At 38.9% G+C, this 19,324-nt stretch overlaps 1 protein-coding gene across 9 annotated transcripts in view; it reads left to right on the top strand.

Moving 5' to 3' along the window:
* The first annotated feature begins 1,452 nt into the window (after positions 1–1,452).
* adgrg6 (adhesion G protein-coupled receptor G6) overlaps positions 1,453–19,324 on the top strand; it is a 55,036-nt gene continuing 37,164 nt past the window's right edge. For 6 of the 9 annotated variants that reach the window (XM_031837190.1, XM_031837186.1, XM_020496544.2 and 3 more), the window contains exons 1-2: positions 1,453–1,746; positions 5,947–6,035. In XM_031837190.1, coding sequence (XP_031693050.1) covers positions 1,745–1,746; positions 5,947–6,035 — 91 coding nt within the window. In that variant the 5' untranslated portion in view covers positions 1,453–1,744. The remainder of the gene's footprint in view (positions 1,747–5,946; positions 6,036–19,324) is intronic. The other 3 variants (XM_031837191.1, XM_031837192.1, XM_020496546.2) reach the window with 2 other exon arrangements.

Genomic DNA, 19,324 nt, shown 5'->3' on the forward strand with positions numbered 1-19,324 from the left:
TGTCGTTTTATCTGTCGAACTGCTTTGCTTTATCTTGGCCAGGTCGCAATTGTAAATGAGAACTTGTTCTCAACTTGCCTACCTGGTTAAATAAAGGTAAAATAAAAAATAAATAAAAATAAAATCTTTATTGAACTCCCAACCCAACTGAGCTGATAGAACTACAGTGACTTTATTGTAGTTCTATATACAATAGAAGACATGTAATTTTGTCTTTTAGCTGTGGATAAACCTCATCTACATCAATGTGATGGCTGTGGAGACCAAAAAGCAAAAAAAAAGTGGATACAGCATGCAAATTCAGATATCCAACTCTGTTGAGAGTTATCACAAAGGAAGATCATCTGAACTGACGTTTGAAGCAAATGATGGATCAAAAAGCCAACAAATCAAAGTCTGTTAATTGTACAAAGTCTGTTAATTTTGGACTACAGTCCAAAATGTAACTTGTTTCAGTCTTGTCCTCCCTCATTTTAATTTAGCAGTAGTTTCCAATAACAATAGTGTGTTTATTTCATTGTGGCATACACAATCCATAGGCCTTGTCAGCCAGACTTGTGCTGTAGCTCCCGAGTGGCGCAGTGGTCTATGGCACTGCATCTCAGTGCAAGAGGTTTCACTACAGTCCCAGGCTGAAATTCAGGCTGAATCACATCTGGCTGTGATTGGGAGTCCCATAGGGTGGCACAGAATTGGCCCAGCATTGTCCAGGTTTGGCCTGGTTAGGCTGTCATTGTAAATAAGAATTTGTTCTTAACTGACTTGCCTTGTTAAATAAAAAACGAAAATAATTCTAAAACATTTAAAAAAGCACAGACAGAACACAAAAAAGATACCTTAATAGAAAATGATGCAGGTAAAAGTGAAAGTCACCCAGTAAAATACTACTTGAGTAAAAGTCTAAAAGTATTTGGTTTTAAATATACTTAAGTATCAAAAGTAAAAGTGTAAATCATTTCAGATTCCTTATATTAAGCAAGCCAGGCTGCACCATTTTCTTGTTTTTGAAAGTTATCGATAGGTAGGGACACACTTCAACACTCAGACATCATTTAAAAATGAAGCATGTGTGTTTAGTGAGTACCTAGATCGGACTCATGATGATAAGGGATGTTCTCTTGAAACAATTTCCCTGTCCTGCTAAGCATTCAAAATGTAACGAATAATTTAAAAGTACATTATTATCTTAAGGAATGTAGTGAAGTAAAAGTAAAAGTTGTCATAAATATAAAACGTAAAGTACAGATACCAAAAAAAAAGCTACTTTAGTAATACTTGCAAGTATTTTTTACTTAAGTACTTTACACCACTGGACCAATAACTGTAAATGTAAATGTAATTTGTCCATTTTCAGTGTGATGGAGAAGCAACGTAGAATTCTAGGTGATTCTGAGCACATTTCTTAAATGTTCTTAACCCTCGGGACTTTGGGGTGGGGCTCCAGAGTGAGAGAGAACGTCCTCCAGCTGTGTGCAAGGACACGCTCCTTCAATGTTAAAACTACGTTGCTGCTGTTTCAAGCATCTTGCGTGACAGGAACAGGGTCAACAGTCGATTTGAGGTTTCGACTTTGTGATAAGCGCGTGTTTTGCGTTTATACACTGAATTACGTTTTGAAACGTCGGCGTGGCACGAATTTGAAGAAGTTGCCAAAAGTTTTCAAAAACTGAAAAATCCAGTCGGATCGACAGCGGAGTAGATAATATGATCCTTCAATGAGACCAGCTCCCTCTCCAATAAGAGGATGTAAGTTATAAATGTTTTTGTTGTTGCTCATGACGTTATTGTCAGACGCTTTACTTTTCGATTGTCTTGGAGATAATTGACCTGAGTGTGACCAGAGGATCAATGAATGTCACATTGTTGTCAGTTTATGTGTTTATTTACAACATTAGCGGATTGACTTTGAGAATGGTCCTACAGTTTATGAATTAATCTTCTATAGCAGTATATCAAGACATGCTAAATTATTACATGCTAAATGTATGTATGATATGACATAAGGTAAACTCGACTACTTTTGAGGTAGGCCTAGTGAAAATAGTCTACAATTATAGCTGAGGAACGCTAAACTCTCTTATCTCAAATCGAACGGAGTTGAGCGTTCCTCAGCGTTCCAACAGTTTTTTAAAAGTGATTTTTCGCCCTAGCTCAATTATTGAAGACACTACTGAACACTCCATTTAGTGAAATGCTTGTTATTCCATCTCTTTGGCTGCTGTGTTGGTGTGGAGTAGCCTATACCACATTTTTAAGTATCATTAAGCACTTTTAAACAATATTTTGTGTCTTCATGAAGACTATGCCATGACATGTATTATCTTCTGAAGTGCAGTCAGCATGTGAGAAATTGTTATCGAAAGAGTGGTCTTATTATGTGCTTTACTTACTTGTTTTACACAACCTAGAACACATTCAACCAAAAGTTGAATGATTACAGACTAAATTTACAGCTGCCAGTCAGTTCCACCAGGTCCTACATGTGAAACTTCTGACTGGACAGAACATTTTAGGAGATGTGAGATGAAGTCATAGAGAATCTGTTGAAAGGAAGATGAATAGTCTGTACCTGTCCAGGTGACTGACATCAGACACACCACTAAATTGGGGGATTTAATGATAAATGAAAGATCTAATGGCCCTCATATTCTGAGACCAGCAGCTCTGTGATGACACTGTACCATGATAAGGTTGAGAAAGACAGGCCTTTACATATCATCAAGAATGTGTCTGAAAGATGGTTCATGACTCCAACCATCTTAACAACTGGATAGTTCTCTACAATGATTAATCAGTCTTGATCATTTTTGTAATCCTAGTTTGAATATTGGTAATGGTGGAACAGTTTTAAACTTTAGTCCGTCCCCTCGCGGGACTCGAACCAGGGACACACTGCACACATATACAACTGACACCCACGAATCATCGTTACCCATCGCGCCACAAAAGCGAGTGACGTCACCAATTGAAACTCTATTAGTGCGCACCACCGCTAACTAGCTAGCCATTTCACATCGGTTACACTGGCATATTCATTTACAACTGGCCATTTGTTAGTATGGCATCAATGGGTTTGATGGATATGCAGTACAGTCCATCCATCCTCTCTACCAGATGAATTGAAGTCTTTATGTGGTCTCCAAGGGACACGGAGAACTGACCTCAGCTTGTTTTGCGTTCATATTAACATATTTTGAGAGAAACAACTCAACAAAGACCAAATTTCTCTAATGTCAGAAATTGCATGAATATATGAATATGAATGTATGTAATAAGTGCGCAATTTATTGAGTTTGTTCGCTCAGCCCTAATGCTATAAATGATGTATAAAGATTTAATTAACTTCCTTATGCAAAACAAGTTTTACATTGGGAAATACTGCTGTCTACTACACTGTTTAGGCTACTGGCAAATTAAAAGAAGCAATTGTTAGAAATTGAAAGTTTCAATGTAATCTGTCTGTCTGCATATTTCAAGACAAGGGATATGGGTATGTAGTGACATAGTCAATGGGCTGGAGGATTCTCAAACAAAGAATGCAGGCACTGGGGATGGGGGTGGGAGCATGTGAGTCTGGGCAGATGAGATGCAGTCATTGTTTGTGCGCATCTGTAAGTTGTTGTTCGTGAGTGTGTGTAAGTTTGTATCCAATGTGAAAAGAAATATGAAAGTTTATTTTTTAAGGTTTCCGTCGTCTGTAGAACACACAATCATTTCCAAAACCATATTAGTCATCTATTTGAATAGTCCAAGAAACAATAGATGAATTTACAGTTATGAGGAAGTACAGCCTATCTGTGTCTTTTTTGTGTGAAATGTGAATAGAATATATATTGCTGTATTTCCATTATTTATACTGTGTGTGTTTAGCAAGAATAATTACTTTGAGATAAGGTTGTGAGTCATTAGGTCGTGGAGTCGCAAACATGCCAGTTCTTCACTACTGTTTTCTGAATGACTATAGGATAAGATTTTCCTTCCTTATCTCCATGAAGACAATGTAAGCTGGTCTCGGGTTTCTCTCGATGAGAGCACCTCTCTTGATCTTTGTTTCCTGACAGCCATGATGAACATGATGAGCTAAAATCCTGCTGTTGTCTGAATAAAATATGACTAGTGATCATGGCCTTTGTGTGGGTGGCCTATTCATAGCTCCATATCACTTTTCTCAGTTCTCCTTGTGCTTGCGAGGAAGTTGACTTTGAATTGCGATACTCATCACCTTGTCTAAGTTCATGAACTTGGGAGGGCACACGGTGAACAAAACAGAACCGGGATCAGACATGCAGACCTCTCATTATTTAATGGATGAAGTTTGGTGAATTGAATGATATTATTAAAAAGTCTGCATGGAGGATAAGGAGAGGGTCTGGTATTCTTCCATACTCTGACACTGTCACTGTGAAGATGCTCCGAGTCATCAGGTTCACATTGTTGTCAGCAAATGACCATCCCTTGAGTACAGTGATTGTTTCTCTTCAGGAATCATTCAATGTGGGAAACCTACTACCTTCTGAAAAAATGCAAATCAGAAAGACTGGGAAGCTGTGAAATGTTATTTTGAACCTTCCTCCAGCACCACCCACGCCTCAGGCTCAGGCAACACCTAGAGTAATTGGTATCAATTAGGCCCAGACCAGATGTGGCTATTGGCTAATGAAGGTAGTGTTTGCTGAAGTGGAAAAGCCATCCATCCAGTTCACCGCAGTGTAGTGGAAATGAACAGAGGAGGCTAAGAGGCTCTATTCTCTAAGATGGAAGAGGAGAACAGGGCCTCTTGGCAGACTCTCCATCCAGTCCATATAGTTTGGGCCCACAGCAGCACAACCATATGATTTAACTAATAGTAGCTAAGCCAGCTCTGTGAAATGACTTGGGTTTGGAGTATACTGCAATTTCCTGACTAATAGGTTTGTTTATGTGTGTGGCCTTGAGTTGATTGGGAGACCACAATTACATTTTATACAGAAATGTTAGAACAAATGACTCTTTTGATTGAGAAGCAGATTCAGATGGGGTCATGATCATGTATGAACTCAGAGGGAAATTACACCTAGAAACCAATGACAAGAAGTTGACGAGGTTGATTTTGTAGTATCTGTAATTACCCCACATAGATGCATCTGGACTGCAGAGACCCAGCTATAGAAATGTGTTTATATGAGTGGATTGACTCTGGCTGCTATTTTTGTCTTCTCTATTCCCATCACATTGAATTTGTAATTCCGTATTCTTGCTGTAAACCTGTTTTTATATTTGTACTGTTTAATTGTCTTGTAAGTGATTTATCCAATTCACTTGCGTACAGGTTAGATAAGATTACAGGGATCTGACTGACTTCCATGTATCTATGCTGAACTCCTCCCAGACAGAATTGTATATCAGACCATGTGGATTTTTCATATCGTAGACAATGCTTTTATCCAAGCCTAGTCATGTCATTAATCAAATTATATTCCTGGAATGTAAAGTCTACAGGCGATGGGGTTGTATATATTTTCCCAGTGATCAAAACGACCACATTGGCTATTATGGACGCATGACTAATCGCGGTAATTGGTATATTTTCCTTCATTATAATTTACATTTTTATGTTAGATTCAAACAAGGAGCATCTCTTGTACGTTATTGTATGAACCACACTGATGTCGTCTGTCGGATACTCGCCACTGGTGCCCTCTAACTCTGGAAGTCATTACAACTGACATGAAAGAATGATTTATCATTATATAACAAAACTGCATTTGCTTCGCTGTGGTCCCTCTTTGTGCTGAAAATATGTTTCCATACCACAAATACATCATTCAAACTTTTAAAGTGGACCCAAATTGTAGACACATCAGTATGAATAAATATACTGTATTTGTGTGCTTGTGTGTACTGCATGTGTAAGACTGCACTATCAGACGATGCCTAGTATGTCTCCATCTTAACTGTGATTGACAGGGAGTCTTACGTCTGTGGAGGATGGTGGCGATGGAAGTTCCGTAACGTCCTGCCAGTTGCCCTGCTGTGGATGTCCCTGCAAAGACAAGGTACACCGTCTGATTTAACTATTGGCATTGATTGTGTTTTTTTATGTTTAGAACAGTATGAATCATGAAATAAAAAAGACAAATGGATATTAATTGATCATTTCATTGTTGTACTGTATGCCATTGCTTTCTATTCAACATTGCCCTTCTTTCGTACTTTCATTCGTGTCTTTTTTTCTGTTTCGTTGATTGTGCTTGTTGCAACCTCTGCTTTCTCATGTCTGTGTTTCAGTTAACACTAGCACTTATTGGTTTACTTATGCACATTCAGAATGATTGAACACCTGAAAGCGATTTGTTGTCCTTAAGTACAATAGTTTGATATCAAAGTAGACCTACTTGATCAGTCTTTGGCAAGTGGAACTACTGGTCAGAAATATTGGTGTTACCTTTTTATAATCTGTGATTTTGTGATAACTGATGGTAGATATAATGAAGAACAAGACCATCTTGATATCTGCACAAGTGATGGCTTTACAGTCCATCAGAAATATATGTAGCAGTCAGTACCAGGGATGGATAAATGCATTCAGTGTGCAGAACTGGATAGAATCACTTAAACAGCGATGACCATCCATTTTCTATTTACCACTACCAGGTAATCACGAGAGGGGATTTCAAATGTGTTTCCTTACACCAACAGACTCTGAAACAGGGTGAATGTTTCCCAAATTGCACTGAAAAAAGACAAACACATTAAACAAGCACACGGAACCAGAAAACGTTCCATTTTTATAATGTCGCCCAAGGGTGCCGTTGGACGTTCTGCTAAGAGAGTTTTTAGGCTCAGCATGTGTTGTATGTACTGGGCTAATGTGTTTACCACAGGGACTAGCCCTCTTGAAGCCAGGAAAAGGCCTCCACTCTGGTCCAGTTCATTCTTCATAAAGCTCACACCATTTCTCTCACCTAGGAGTTATAACATTGCACGTTTTGTGCATGTTCTATGCTTAACTTCATGTTGTGGTAAGCCTGACTGACTGACTGTTCTATTTTACGCTGTTATGTAACTGATGTATGTTATGTTAGTTTATTTAGAAAGCATAGTCTTTTTTTCAGTTTGTGACATAGCTGGCTGTGTTGGTCGGTATTGGCAGGCAGACCTGAAGCAGAAACATTTATAGTTCTGGCTGGTGTTCAGATAAGGCTTGGATCATAGGAGATTCCGTGCTGGGAAACAGGGCATTTTTAAAGTGTATTTAGTGCCAGAGAGAGAATCAACAGAGTAATCTCACACTCTCATAAAAATGATTCTCATAAAATGCTGCCTCATTTTGACAATTAACAATAGAGCTTCTTATCACAAGAAAGAGGGCAGGTATGATTATGAATCACTGAGTAGAAGATCGAGATTGCAGGAGTGTCAATACAGGACATTAGAAGGGGAATCCTCTTGACTCAGACATGTCAACATTTTCTGATTAAGTCCACTTGGGTATGTGGCACCACAGAGCAGAGAACTCACATTTCTGTTGTGTTTTTATTGTGATAGGACGCTTCTTCCAAACACAAATGAACAGAACGTCAATCTTGCCCCCCCCCCCCCCCCCCCCATCAATTTTCATTCCACAAAAATATAATATAGGGGCAAGATTGACATTCTGTTCATTTGTGGTTGGAAGAAGTGTCCTATCACAATAAAAACACAACAGAAATGGGAGTTTTCTGCTCTGTTGTGCCACAGATTGCCCTTCTAATGTCCTGTATTGACACTCCTGCAATCTCAATCTTCTACTCAGTAATTCTGATTATGATCTAGTGTTACGCAGGGAGCAGCTTTGACACTGTCATAACATGTGTAGTTGGGTTCCTAGTGATGAGCCATGGTCTCAGCAGACCTTTTGGAAATAAATAAAAAATACCTTGGCAGAGCTGTTCCGTCCTCCGCCATGTTCCAGCAGCATAACTAGGGCTGCTATGGTGACTGTATTACCACCACACTGGCGGTCCCGAGTCATGATGGTAGTCAAATTCGGTGTGACCATTTAGCCACAGTAATTAGGCTTCTCCAAGCTCTGATGCGGCTGATGGTCATTAGTACCCTACCAAACTTGCTAATTGCCTGGTACTCAGCACTCTATTGTCCCTCTACTCACTCTGACATCAATGCAAATGTGATCGAAAATCGAATCAAACACTTCATGAGAGCCCATGAACTCATGTTGCCCAACATTTCTATAGGCTATGCAATTGCGTGAGAAAACAGAGTGATGGCCTCTATTAAAACATACGCAGCGAGTGAGTTTCAAGTTTGGGGAAGATCATTTTCACCATAAAAATGCATTTGTGGTCACATTTGAGAATTGTGTTTTCCTGCTAATGGAACATTCGCTCTTATAGCCTACTGCCGTGTGCGTATTGCTGCGCTTATGTGAAGAAATAGCCAAATAGTTTATCAACATTTTAAGCAAAGAGTTCTGTTGTATCAGGCTCATTGCTCAAAACAGGGTTTTTTATGCTAATGGTTGTATTTATTTGGGATCTATCGCGTCCCACAACTGTCCCAGACTATGATTGGAATATTTATTTCTCACACAGAATAGAATAGGTCAACTTTTGTACTATGGAGGATAGTAGATTGACAGAGACTAGTGCTTTTGCTGTTAGTAAGGCCTACTCATCTTTCTATAGGCTATGCAATTGCGTGAGAAAACAGAGTGATGGCCTCTATTAAAAAGAGGAGGATCCCATCAGCTTTCAATAGACTAGGCCTACTATATTTATTTATCAACTTTCCTAATGTTAAACACATTGCTTTGCTTTGCAACAGGACTATAGCCTACCTGGCTGGCATGAAAAGAAGAACCACAGAAAAAGCGTCCTCAATTTGCTATTTAAGTGCATAGATGACATGTATTTTCGAGACCGGTGCAAGATAATGGTCCATTCTAATTCAAAACAAATTTCAGACATATGTTATTTAGTACTGTATACGTAAAGACAAGATTAAATCAAGGATAGTCTGATGGGGGACAATATTAGCCTATCGCTTGTGAATGATATATTATCACTTGTGAATGATGCCCAGTGTAAGGCAAGAACCAGCGCATGCCTTTTTTTGGGTCACTTTTTCAAATCACATTCGCACATCTCATGTAGCCTAGCCCACAGGCCTATATATTTTGATAAGGTTTGTATCACAACTAAAGTGGCCAAATAAGTTCTTAAAATTAAGCACATTAATTAGCTTTACAAAGGGTGTAGAGCCTAACTGGCATACATACGCAGCGAGTGAGTTTCAAGTTTGGGGAAGATCATTTTCACCATAAAAATGCATTTGTGGTCACATTTGAGAATTGTGTTTTCCTGCTAATGGAACATTCGCTCTTATAGCCTACTGCCGTGTGCGTATTGCTGCGCTTATGTGAAGAAATAGCCAAATAGTTTATCAACATTTTAAGCAAAGAGTTCTGTTGTATCAGGCTCATTGCTCAAAACAGGGTTTTTTATGCTAATGGTTGTATTTATTTGGGATCTATCGCGTCCCACAACTGTCCCAGACTATGATTGGAATATTTATTTCTCACACAGAATAGAATAGGTCAACTTTTGTACTATGGAGGATAGTAGATTGACAGAGACTAGTGCTTTTGCTGTTAGTAAGGCCTACTCATCTTTCTATAGGCTATGCAATTGCGTGAGAAAACAGAGTGATGGCCTCTATTAAAAAGAGGAGGATCCCATCAGCTTTCAATAGACTAGGCCTACTATATTTATTTATCAACTTTCCTAATGTTAAACACATTGCTTTGCTTTGCAACAGGACTATAGCCTACCTGGCTGGCATGAAAAGAAGAACCACAGAAAAAGCGTCCTCAATTTGCTATTTAAGTGCATAGATGACATGTATTTTCGAGACCGGTGCAAGATAATGGTCCATTCTAATTCAAAACAAATTTCAGACATATGTTATTTAGTACTGTATACGTAAAGACAAGATTAAATCAAGGATAGTCTGATGGGGGACAATATTAGCCTATCGCTTGTGAATGATATATTATCACTTGTGAATGATGCCCAGTGTAAGGCAAGAACCAGCGCATGCCTTTTTTTGGGTCACTTTTTCAAATCACATTCGCACATCTCATGTAGCCTAGCCCACAGGCCTATATATTTTGATAAGGTTTGTATCACAACTAAAGTGGCCAAATAAGTTCTTAAAATTAAGCACATTAATTAGCTTTACAAAGGGTGTAGAGCCTAACTGGCATACATACGCAGCGAGTGAGTTTCAAGTTTGGGGAAGATCATTTTCACCATAAAAATGCATTTGTGGTCACATTTGAGAATTGTGTTTTCCTGCTAATGGAACATTCGCTCTTATAGCCTACTGCCGTGTGCGTATTGCTGCGCTTATGTGAAGAAATAGCCAAATAGTTTATCAACATTTTAAGCAAAGAGTTCTGTTGTATCAGGCTCATTGCTCAAAACAGGGTTTTTTATGCTAATGGTTGTATTTATTTGGGATCTATCGCGTCCCACAACTGTCCCAGACTATGATTGGAATATTTATTTCTCACACAGAATAGAATAGGTCAACTTTTGTACTATGGAGGATAGTAGATTGACAGAGACTAGTGCTTTTGCTGTTAGTAAGGCCTACTCATCTTGTTGGCTGACAGAAAGTAAATGTGGACAGTTATCGCCTCAGACTTGGATAAGGATGCATGCAATTGCATCCCAGATGTGTCTGTCTTCACTTAGCCTGTGAAAAAGACCCGATCATTTGATGGAGAGCCATGTGAGTGAGAAGTGCTTCGGCAAGCAGCTAGGAGAAAGTAATTCTAATTGTTATATTCAGCCCAAGGGCACAACGGCCACTGGCCACAAAAGGCATGGATTTTTTATGGGGCTTTACGGCAACACAAAGGGGATGCAGCCAGGAAATTGGAGGCATTATCAATTGCTTGTCAAATTGTGAATGAGAAACTGATGAAGTGTGTACAGTCTGTGCAAAAAAAACAAAGCAGAGCTCATGCCATTCATACAGCTGTTTTCAAATCATCATTAAAGTCACATCGTGCAGCCTTAGAATGTATTACAAATCAAAATATACAGCCCAACGTTTGTAGAACAACAAAAGTTACATATATCTAAATGAAGCATCTAGGAGGATCTGTGTCTTTGTAAACCTGCTCAACACAGAATAGCCACATGTGCACACTCCCTCAGATCGTTTGGAGAAAATATCCTTTCTATTTTATTCAGCTATATTCAATTGTATTATTCATACTATAAAATAATGCCACCTCATTCTAAGCAAGTCTTGTCTGCTAAATGAACTAGTGTAGCCCACAGCCATATGGCATAGTTAGATCAGGGCCTAACATAAGGACAACTCAGAGTATGCTAATCTGATCTGAAATAGACTACATTTTCTTCACATTATGTTTCTTTAAAACGGTTTCAAATAAATAATGGATTTATTGTGATGGTGTAGGCTATATTATATGGATTTATTAGACTTTTTAAAATGTAGATGTTCTTAAGGTCTGCATCAGTGGCTTGTAGGCTATTCGTGGAAGCCAGGAGATGCTAAATGTGTTTATGTTAAGACCAGCAGTTATTTGCTTGACAATCACAAGCTGACAACAGTTTGACTGCCATAGCCCTAAGCAAAACTCCTGTCTGTTAAAAGATGGGGTTATATGCGATTAAACTGCATGGGTCATCACAAGCCCCCCCCCCCCAACCCCCCTCCCTTGCCTTCCCTCCTCTCCCCTCTTGAGGTATAAGCACTTAATTAGCCCTCTCATTAAAACAGGGGTGGGGCAGATACCAGCTGAGATACAGCTAGCTGGTGAGCTGCCAAGAAACCAGGAGAGGGCTGCTTGAAAGCAGTAGAGTAATCTGGAGGATTACACCTTCTCAGAGGTCCTCTATCTGAAATAATCTGTTTTTAGGCGGTAGGGGTATCAGTTATTGTTTAAACCCCTTTCTTCCCCTGTTTTGTATCTGGCATTCCATCCCCTGGCACCATTCCACTGCAGCCTGCCCTGCCGCCTCTCAAAGGAGTTATCTGAACAAACCCTGTTTGTAAGGCACTCTCTTCCCTGGCACCCTTCACTTTTTCAGTCATGCTACAGTAACAACAACGTGCGAATTTCCTTACAAATCGGCGTCTTGAGGTTTATACAGCAACAATGGGGTTTTGTGTTCTTATGTTAATGTATCTTCAAAACGTTTAATCACAGAAATGTATAGTTTTCCCTCTCTTTGACAGTTAAATGTATACACATGTTGCTCTTTTTCAACACTGTATTGTACACAATCACTTTTTGAACACTTCGCCAGTCAGACGGAAAATTTTTTGAAAATTTTTAAACAAAATATGTATTTTTATTTAACATCAAATAACTTCCCAGGAGTTTCTGAAGCCAGTTATTCAACATGTACTCTCACATGTAATTGTCAGAAATCAGTTACAGTGATTATATCTATTAACTTAAAATGAGATACTCCGATGTGGGTCTAAGTGTGTGTGCGTGCGTGCGGCCGTACCAATGATGTATAAGTGAGCTCCAAATGTATTGTGACAGTGAAAGAACATGATTATGGATAATCCCCCCCTTATTGTAATGGTGAGAGGTTAGCATGTCTTAGGGGTATGATTATCAACATTATTATTCATTCATCTGTAAAAATGGTAGCATCCACATTAGCTCCCGAGTGGTGCAGTAGTCTAAGGCACTGCATCTCAGTGCAAGAGGTGCCACTAAATTCCAGGCTGGGCAGAGACGCAAGAGATTGAACTTCAACGAATTCGCCCCGTTAGTTTTCACGATATAGATCATCGTTTTTTCTGTGATTGAATCAACATTATATCCGCCCCTTTTCAATGCAACAAACCAAAAACAAACCAAGCCTTGTAAGATTGAGTCTGTGATTTTGTTGTAGGCAGAGCCACAGCGCAACGGAGTAGAATTCTATTTGTGGGGGTAGCCCACGAACGGTCAGAGCGCAGAGCCACGCTTGTACTAATTTCTTGATATTCTTTGCTAGTTAGCGAGTTATTAGCCCAGTTATTGATACGTAGATGTCAGCAATGAGGAGTGCTTTCTACTGCTTCATACAAGAGCACAAATCGTGTATGCTACATTTCAAGCTGTCTTTGAAAACCCAATCAGTTAAAAAGCATATATCATAATTAAAGGAGCAGTGTTGTATTTTGAGACAGGCTTGAATATGCAAATAAGCCAAAAGGCAGAGGGTGGTCTACATTGTCGAATTCTCTGCAATGGTGGAAAAGTACCCAATTGTTATACTTGAGTAAAAGTAAAGATACCTTAATAGAAAATGACTCAAGTAAAAGTGAAAGTCACCCAGTAAAAACCTATTTGAGTAAAAGTTTTAAAGTATTTGGTTTTAAATGTAGTTAAGTATCAAAAGTAAATGTATTTTCTAAAATATACTTAAGTATCAAAAGTACAAGTAAATGTATAAGTCATTTCTAATTTCTTATATTAAGCAAACCAGGACAACACCATTTTCTTGTTTTTTATTTTATTTACGGATAGCCAGGGGCATGCTCCAACAAATCAGGCAGTAGGGATGACCAGGGATGTTCTCTTGATAAGTGTGTGAATTCAACCATTTTCCTTTCCTGCTAAGCATTCAAAATATAATGACTACTTTTGGGTGTCAGGGAAAAAGTACACTATTTTCTTTAGGAATGTAGTGAAGTAAAAGTTGTCAAAAATATAAATAGTGAAGTACAGATACTCAAAAAAACAACTTAAGTAGTACTTTCAAGTATTTTTACTTAAGTACTTCACACCACTGATTCTCTGTTTGGTAATAATAATTAATTGTATTTTGCAAAGTGGTTTCTTGCATCATACAACACAATACAATGCAATTTACAGACACCTATTTGACCCATGGTATTACAGACCACATAAAAAATCATGAATTAATGTCTAGCCCTTTATCATGTAAAAACGTTTTTAAAAGTCTCATTCAATGTAGGCCTTCATTGAACACGACATATAGGCTAATGTAGGCTATATCTTAAAAATCAAAAGCTATTTCCATGTGAAAATGTTGGGATTTGCGCCATTGGTTTTGTTGGTAGGCCTACATTATGCTATAGCCACAATAGCCTATTGGCTGCTGTCTAAAACTGTAAGGGTACAGCCTCAGTGTTCACTGTAAACGCGTGCTGGAAGTTGCACAAAATTCTCACAACGTTCAAATTTCCACTCACAAGACCTAAAATTTGCTCAGTGCACCAAAAAAGTTGAGGGAACATTGGTCACAAGCTTGATGTAATCATTACGTGCTAGGAATGTGGTACCAAATTCAAAACTTTTAACTCTTTCAATATCATATAAATTAATTTGTCCACTAAAATGGAGGGACTATGTACAAAAAGTGCTGTAATTTCTAAATGGTTCACCTGATATGCATGAAAATACCCCCAAATTAAAGCTATCTGGAGTACAGAGACAGTGCTGGAGTACAGAGCCAAAACAACAAAAGATGTGTCTCTGTCCAAATGCTTTTGGAGCTCACCGTAAGTATATAAAGTGTGTGTGTGTGTGTGTGTGTGTGTGTGTGTGTGTGTGTGTGTGTGTGTGTGTGTGTGTGTGTGTCCGTCCTCTCTGGGCCATGTGAGTGCAGGGTGGTTCAGTACACAGGGGGCTGGTCAGGCCCATGGCAGCGGTCAGGGCTTAGTGGGTCTCAGAGGGATGTGAACAGGGACATACAAACTGAGTAAACATCATTTGGCATGTTGTTTTTCCTTTTGCGCACCACACACACCACACCAGTGGCTGACAGCATCACACACACACACACACACGTCTGTAAAACTGCAGGGTATTCCAGTAGCATGATTCCGTCCAATAGTGATTTCACTCTCCTTTGCAAAACAGACCCAGTCCAGTTGTCAAAACGTTGATCCCATTACTTGTTTATTTAAATCCTGACCATGAAGGGAGTTTGTTCCTGCTGTTGTTTTTTCTCTGGACCCTGCCAAATATTATATGAAATTGCCACCATTTTGTTGGGAGGGATTCTAGTTGACTCCGCTAAATGGTAACCACAGCAGCACAACCACAGTTCTGTTGGTTTGCAAATGCTGAGGCATCACCCTTGTTGTTGTCTAATGTATCTCAATGTTGTGGAAGTGAAACGGCGATGGACTGACTGTCTGGACATCCAGTCGCACTTTCCAACATCTGTCCACATTTTCAATACCGTGATTTAATAACATGGAGTGTCTGTTTTGCATTAGCTCTGTTAATTCCTTATAATTCATGTTCAGGGTCTATTCTCATAACATGGAAAAAGGGGGGAAAATCATGTTCAAAGCAGAGTGGATCGAGGTAAAGTATTTTATGTAAAACCACTGTATTAGAATTCCTTACTGGTCACAGAGTCAGGAAAGATTCAGACTTTCCAATGTGCTAAGTAGTACATTTAGGAACAAAGGGTAATAAAACAAATGACCTTTATTCTCTGCAGTAGTGCAAAATCCGTCCAAAATCAGTATTTTCATGTTTACACACATTGCTTTTCTAATTCAGTCGTATTTTAATCTTATTCAAGTGCCAGCATGACATGCTGAAATAAATCGAACTAATACTGCACGTCCAAATATATTATTACAGTGGGATGGGCTCCTATTACATAGAAATGTATGGATACAAACTGTTTTTTAAAGTATTTAGACACGGACAAGTCCAACTGCCTTGTCCAATTGGAACCACAGCGAATGCCACGCCTACATTCTGAGAGTACATTTGCTAGGATACATCATTGATAATTGTTGGATTAAATGCTAGTTGGAGGTAAGACAGACATTTACATTTGTTTGGTTTACCAAAGAGATTACGGAATTGCATAGGGTTTAGAAATTAGAATGGAGAATTAATACTTGTCATGACAATGGTGTTCCCTAAACAATTATCTGCAGACACGGAGCACACTTTTGTTATGGTAAGTAATACAAAAATACAGCTCTGCCACCAATGATGCTTAAAAACTCTGTTGTTTCTCCTTCGATCAATCTGGAAACCCGACCACAGCTCCTGAGCTCACAAGTGCGCACCATTGTAACCTTAATTCCCGTTTGACATGTCTCCTATCAATTGTTATCATGGTCATCATTTGCGGTGGTGTTACTTCCTCACCAGTGTTTGCTCAGAGCCTCTCACCGTTCCTTTTGTCTCAGTTTTTCTCATTGTAAAACCATACATATGTAGGATCTTAATTTGATCACCCTGTGGCAGGATAACGTTTCTGCAACGCAGGACATTTTAAAATGTGTAGTGTATTTGAGATTTTAAAAGGCTTCTAAAGTTTGTAATTTCCATTTAGAAATTTCCAACTTGATTTTCACTTACGAAAAATGTATCAACCGTAACAAAAATGTCCATTTAATTATAATCCACATAATAATTCAAATTTCCTCTTGTTGCAGGATTATTTTCCTGCTGTAGGAGACTGGCTCAGATTAAGATTCGACATCTGTATCGCATCACAACACCCAACGTCCTCCCTCGTATTTCTCTCTGTTTGCACATAGATGGTAAATCACTAGTGATTCTGACTGGTTAAAAGAAGATACCCAGTCTCTTTATTACACCACGTACCTTATATTTGACCACTTGTTGACCTGGGGTGTAGAAATGTTCTCTGTGTCTTTTATGGGACTGGACTATGGCCCCGATAAATCCTAGAGGCAAATGAGAGGGGCTGTCGCTCACTCTGCGTTTCATCCTCCACTCAGACACTCCAAATGAAACCAGCGCACAGCACCAGTATGCCACAGTCAATTATGTCTAGGCCATTAATTGGACTGTTTGGTAATCCCTTACATCAATAAGAGTTTAATAGCTTTCACTATAATTATATCAATCTATGTTTATTTTGAATAGAAGTGTGGCTGTTACTATTTGATGGATTTAAAAAAAGACAAGTGGATAATGTGTGCAGTTAGCTTAATATTTAGATGACAGGTGATTTGGCATGTGATATAGTGCAGCCTGAATAGAAGACAGTGTTGGTGGGATGTTTGCAGTGGTGGAAAAATGACCCAATTATCATACTCTAGTAAAAGTAAATATATCTTAATGCAAAATTACTCAAGTAAAAGTGTAAGTCACCCAGTAAAATACTACTTAAATAGAAGTCTAAAAGTATTTGGTTTTAAATATACTAAAGTATCAAAAGTAAAAGTATAAATCATTTCAAATTCCTTATATTAAGCACATTTACCGATAGCCAGGGGCACACTCAGACATCATTTACAAACAAAGCATGTGTATTTAGTGAGTCCACCAGATCAGACGCAGTAGGGATGACCAGGGATGTTCTCTTGTTAAGTGTGTGAATTGGACCATTTTCCTGTCCTGCTAAGCATCGAAAATATAACGAGTACTTTGGGTGTTAAGGAAAATGTATAGAGTAAAAAGTACATCATTTTCTTTATGAATGTAGTGAAGTAAAAGTAAAATTTGTCAAAAAATATAAATAGTGATGTACAGATACCCCCAAAAAACTGCTTAAGTAGTACTTAAAGTATTTTTTACTTAAGTACTTTACACCACTGGATGTTTGGATATTTTACCTTTAAATTGTACACTGTCTCTTTATAAACGTTCAAGTTTGTGATGAGGACATGCAACAGATCAGTCATTCATACATTGCTATGATCATTGATCTCCTGAAGAAGATATCGCTTCTCCTTTCTTTCTGTTCCCCCAAATGTTTGGATATACTTGTAAAGTTTCCAGGTTGTTAGCTAACTAGCCAATGAGGTAACATGACAGAACAAGGTGTAAACAAATGGTTAACGACATGTGAGTAGGTTTAGAACGGCCCATGACATGGTTTTTGAAAGTAAAATGCAGTCCTGGCTATCAGCTATAGGAATATAAAAATGTTGCGCCGGTAATATTGGTCAGATCGGTTGACCTGGTTGGGTTCGAAGCAAACCATTTTCGTTGTTACAGTGCCTTGCGAAAGTATTCGGCCCCCTTGAACTTTGCGACCTTTTGCCACATTTCAGGCTTCAAACATAAAGATATAAAACTGTATTTTTTTGTGAAGAATCAACAACAAGTGGGACACAATCATGAAGTGGAACGACATTTATTGGATATTTCAAACTTTTTTAACAAATCAAAAACTGAAAAATTGTGCGTGCAAAATTATTCATCCCCTTTACTTTCAGTGCAGCAAACTCTCTCCAGAAGTTCAGTGAGGATCTCTGAATGATCCAATGTTGACCTAAATGACTAATGATGATAAATACAATCCACCTGTGTGTAATCAAGTCTCCGTATAAATGCACCTACACTGTGATAGTCTCAGAGGTCCGTTAAAAGCGCAGAGAGCATCATGAAGAACAAGGAACACACCAGGCAGGTCCGAGATACTGTTGTGAAGAAGTTTAAAGCCGGATTTGGATACAAAAAGATTTCCCAAGCTTTAAACATCCCAAGGAGCACTGTGCAAGTGATAATATTGAAATGGAAGGAGTATCAGACCACTGCAAATCTACCAAGACCTGGCCGTCCCTCTAAACTTTCAGCTCATACAAGGAGAAGACTGATCAGAGATGCAGCCAAGAGTCCCATGATCACTCTGGATGAACTGCAGAGATCTACAGCTGAGGTGGGAGACTGTCCATAGGACAACAATCAGTCGTATATTGCACAAATCTGGCCTTTATGGAAGAGTGGCAAGAAGAAAGCCATTTCTTAAAGATATCCATAAAAAGTGTCGTTTAAAGTTTGCCACAAGCCACCTGGGAGACACACCAAACATGTGGAAGAAGGTGCTCTGGTCAGATGAAACCAAAATTTAACTTTTTGGCAACAATGCAAAACGTTATGTTTGGCGTAAAAGCAACACAGCTCATCACCCTGAACACACATCCCCACTGTCAAACATGGTGGTGGCAGCATCATGGTTTGGGACGGCTTTTCTTCAGCAGGGACGGGGAAGATGGTTCAAATTGATGGGAAGATGGATGGAGCCAAATACAGGACCATTCTGGAAGAAAACCTGATGGAGTCTGCAAAAGATGGAGACTGGGACGGAGATTTGTCTTCCAACAAGACAATGATCCAAAACATAAAGCAAAATCTACAATGGAATGGTTCAAAAATAAACATATCCAGGTGTTAGAATGGCCAAGTCAAAGTCCAGACCTGAATCCAATCGAGAATCTGTGGAAAGAACTGAAAACTGCTGTTCACAAATGCTCTCCATCCAACCTCACTGAGCTCGAGCTGTTTTACAAGGAGGAATGGGGGAAAATTTCAGTCTCTCGATGT

This window comes from Oncorhynchus kisutch, linkage group LG12, assembly GCF_002021735.2.
Source record: "Oncorhynchus kisutch isolate 150728-3 linkage group LG12, Okis_V2, whole genome shotgun sequence".
Classification (NCBI taxonomy): Eukaryota; Metazoa; Chordata; class Actinopteri; order Salmoniformes; family Salmonidae; genus Oncorhynchus; species Oncorhynchus kisutch.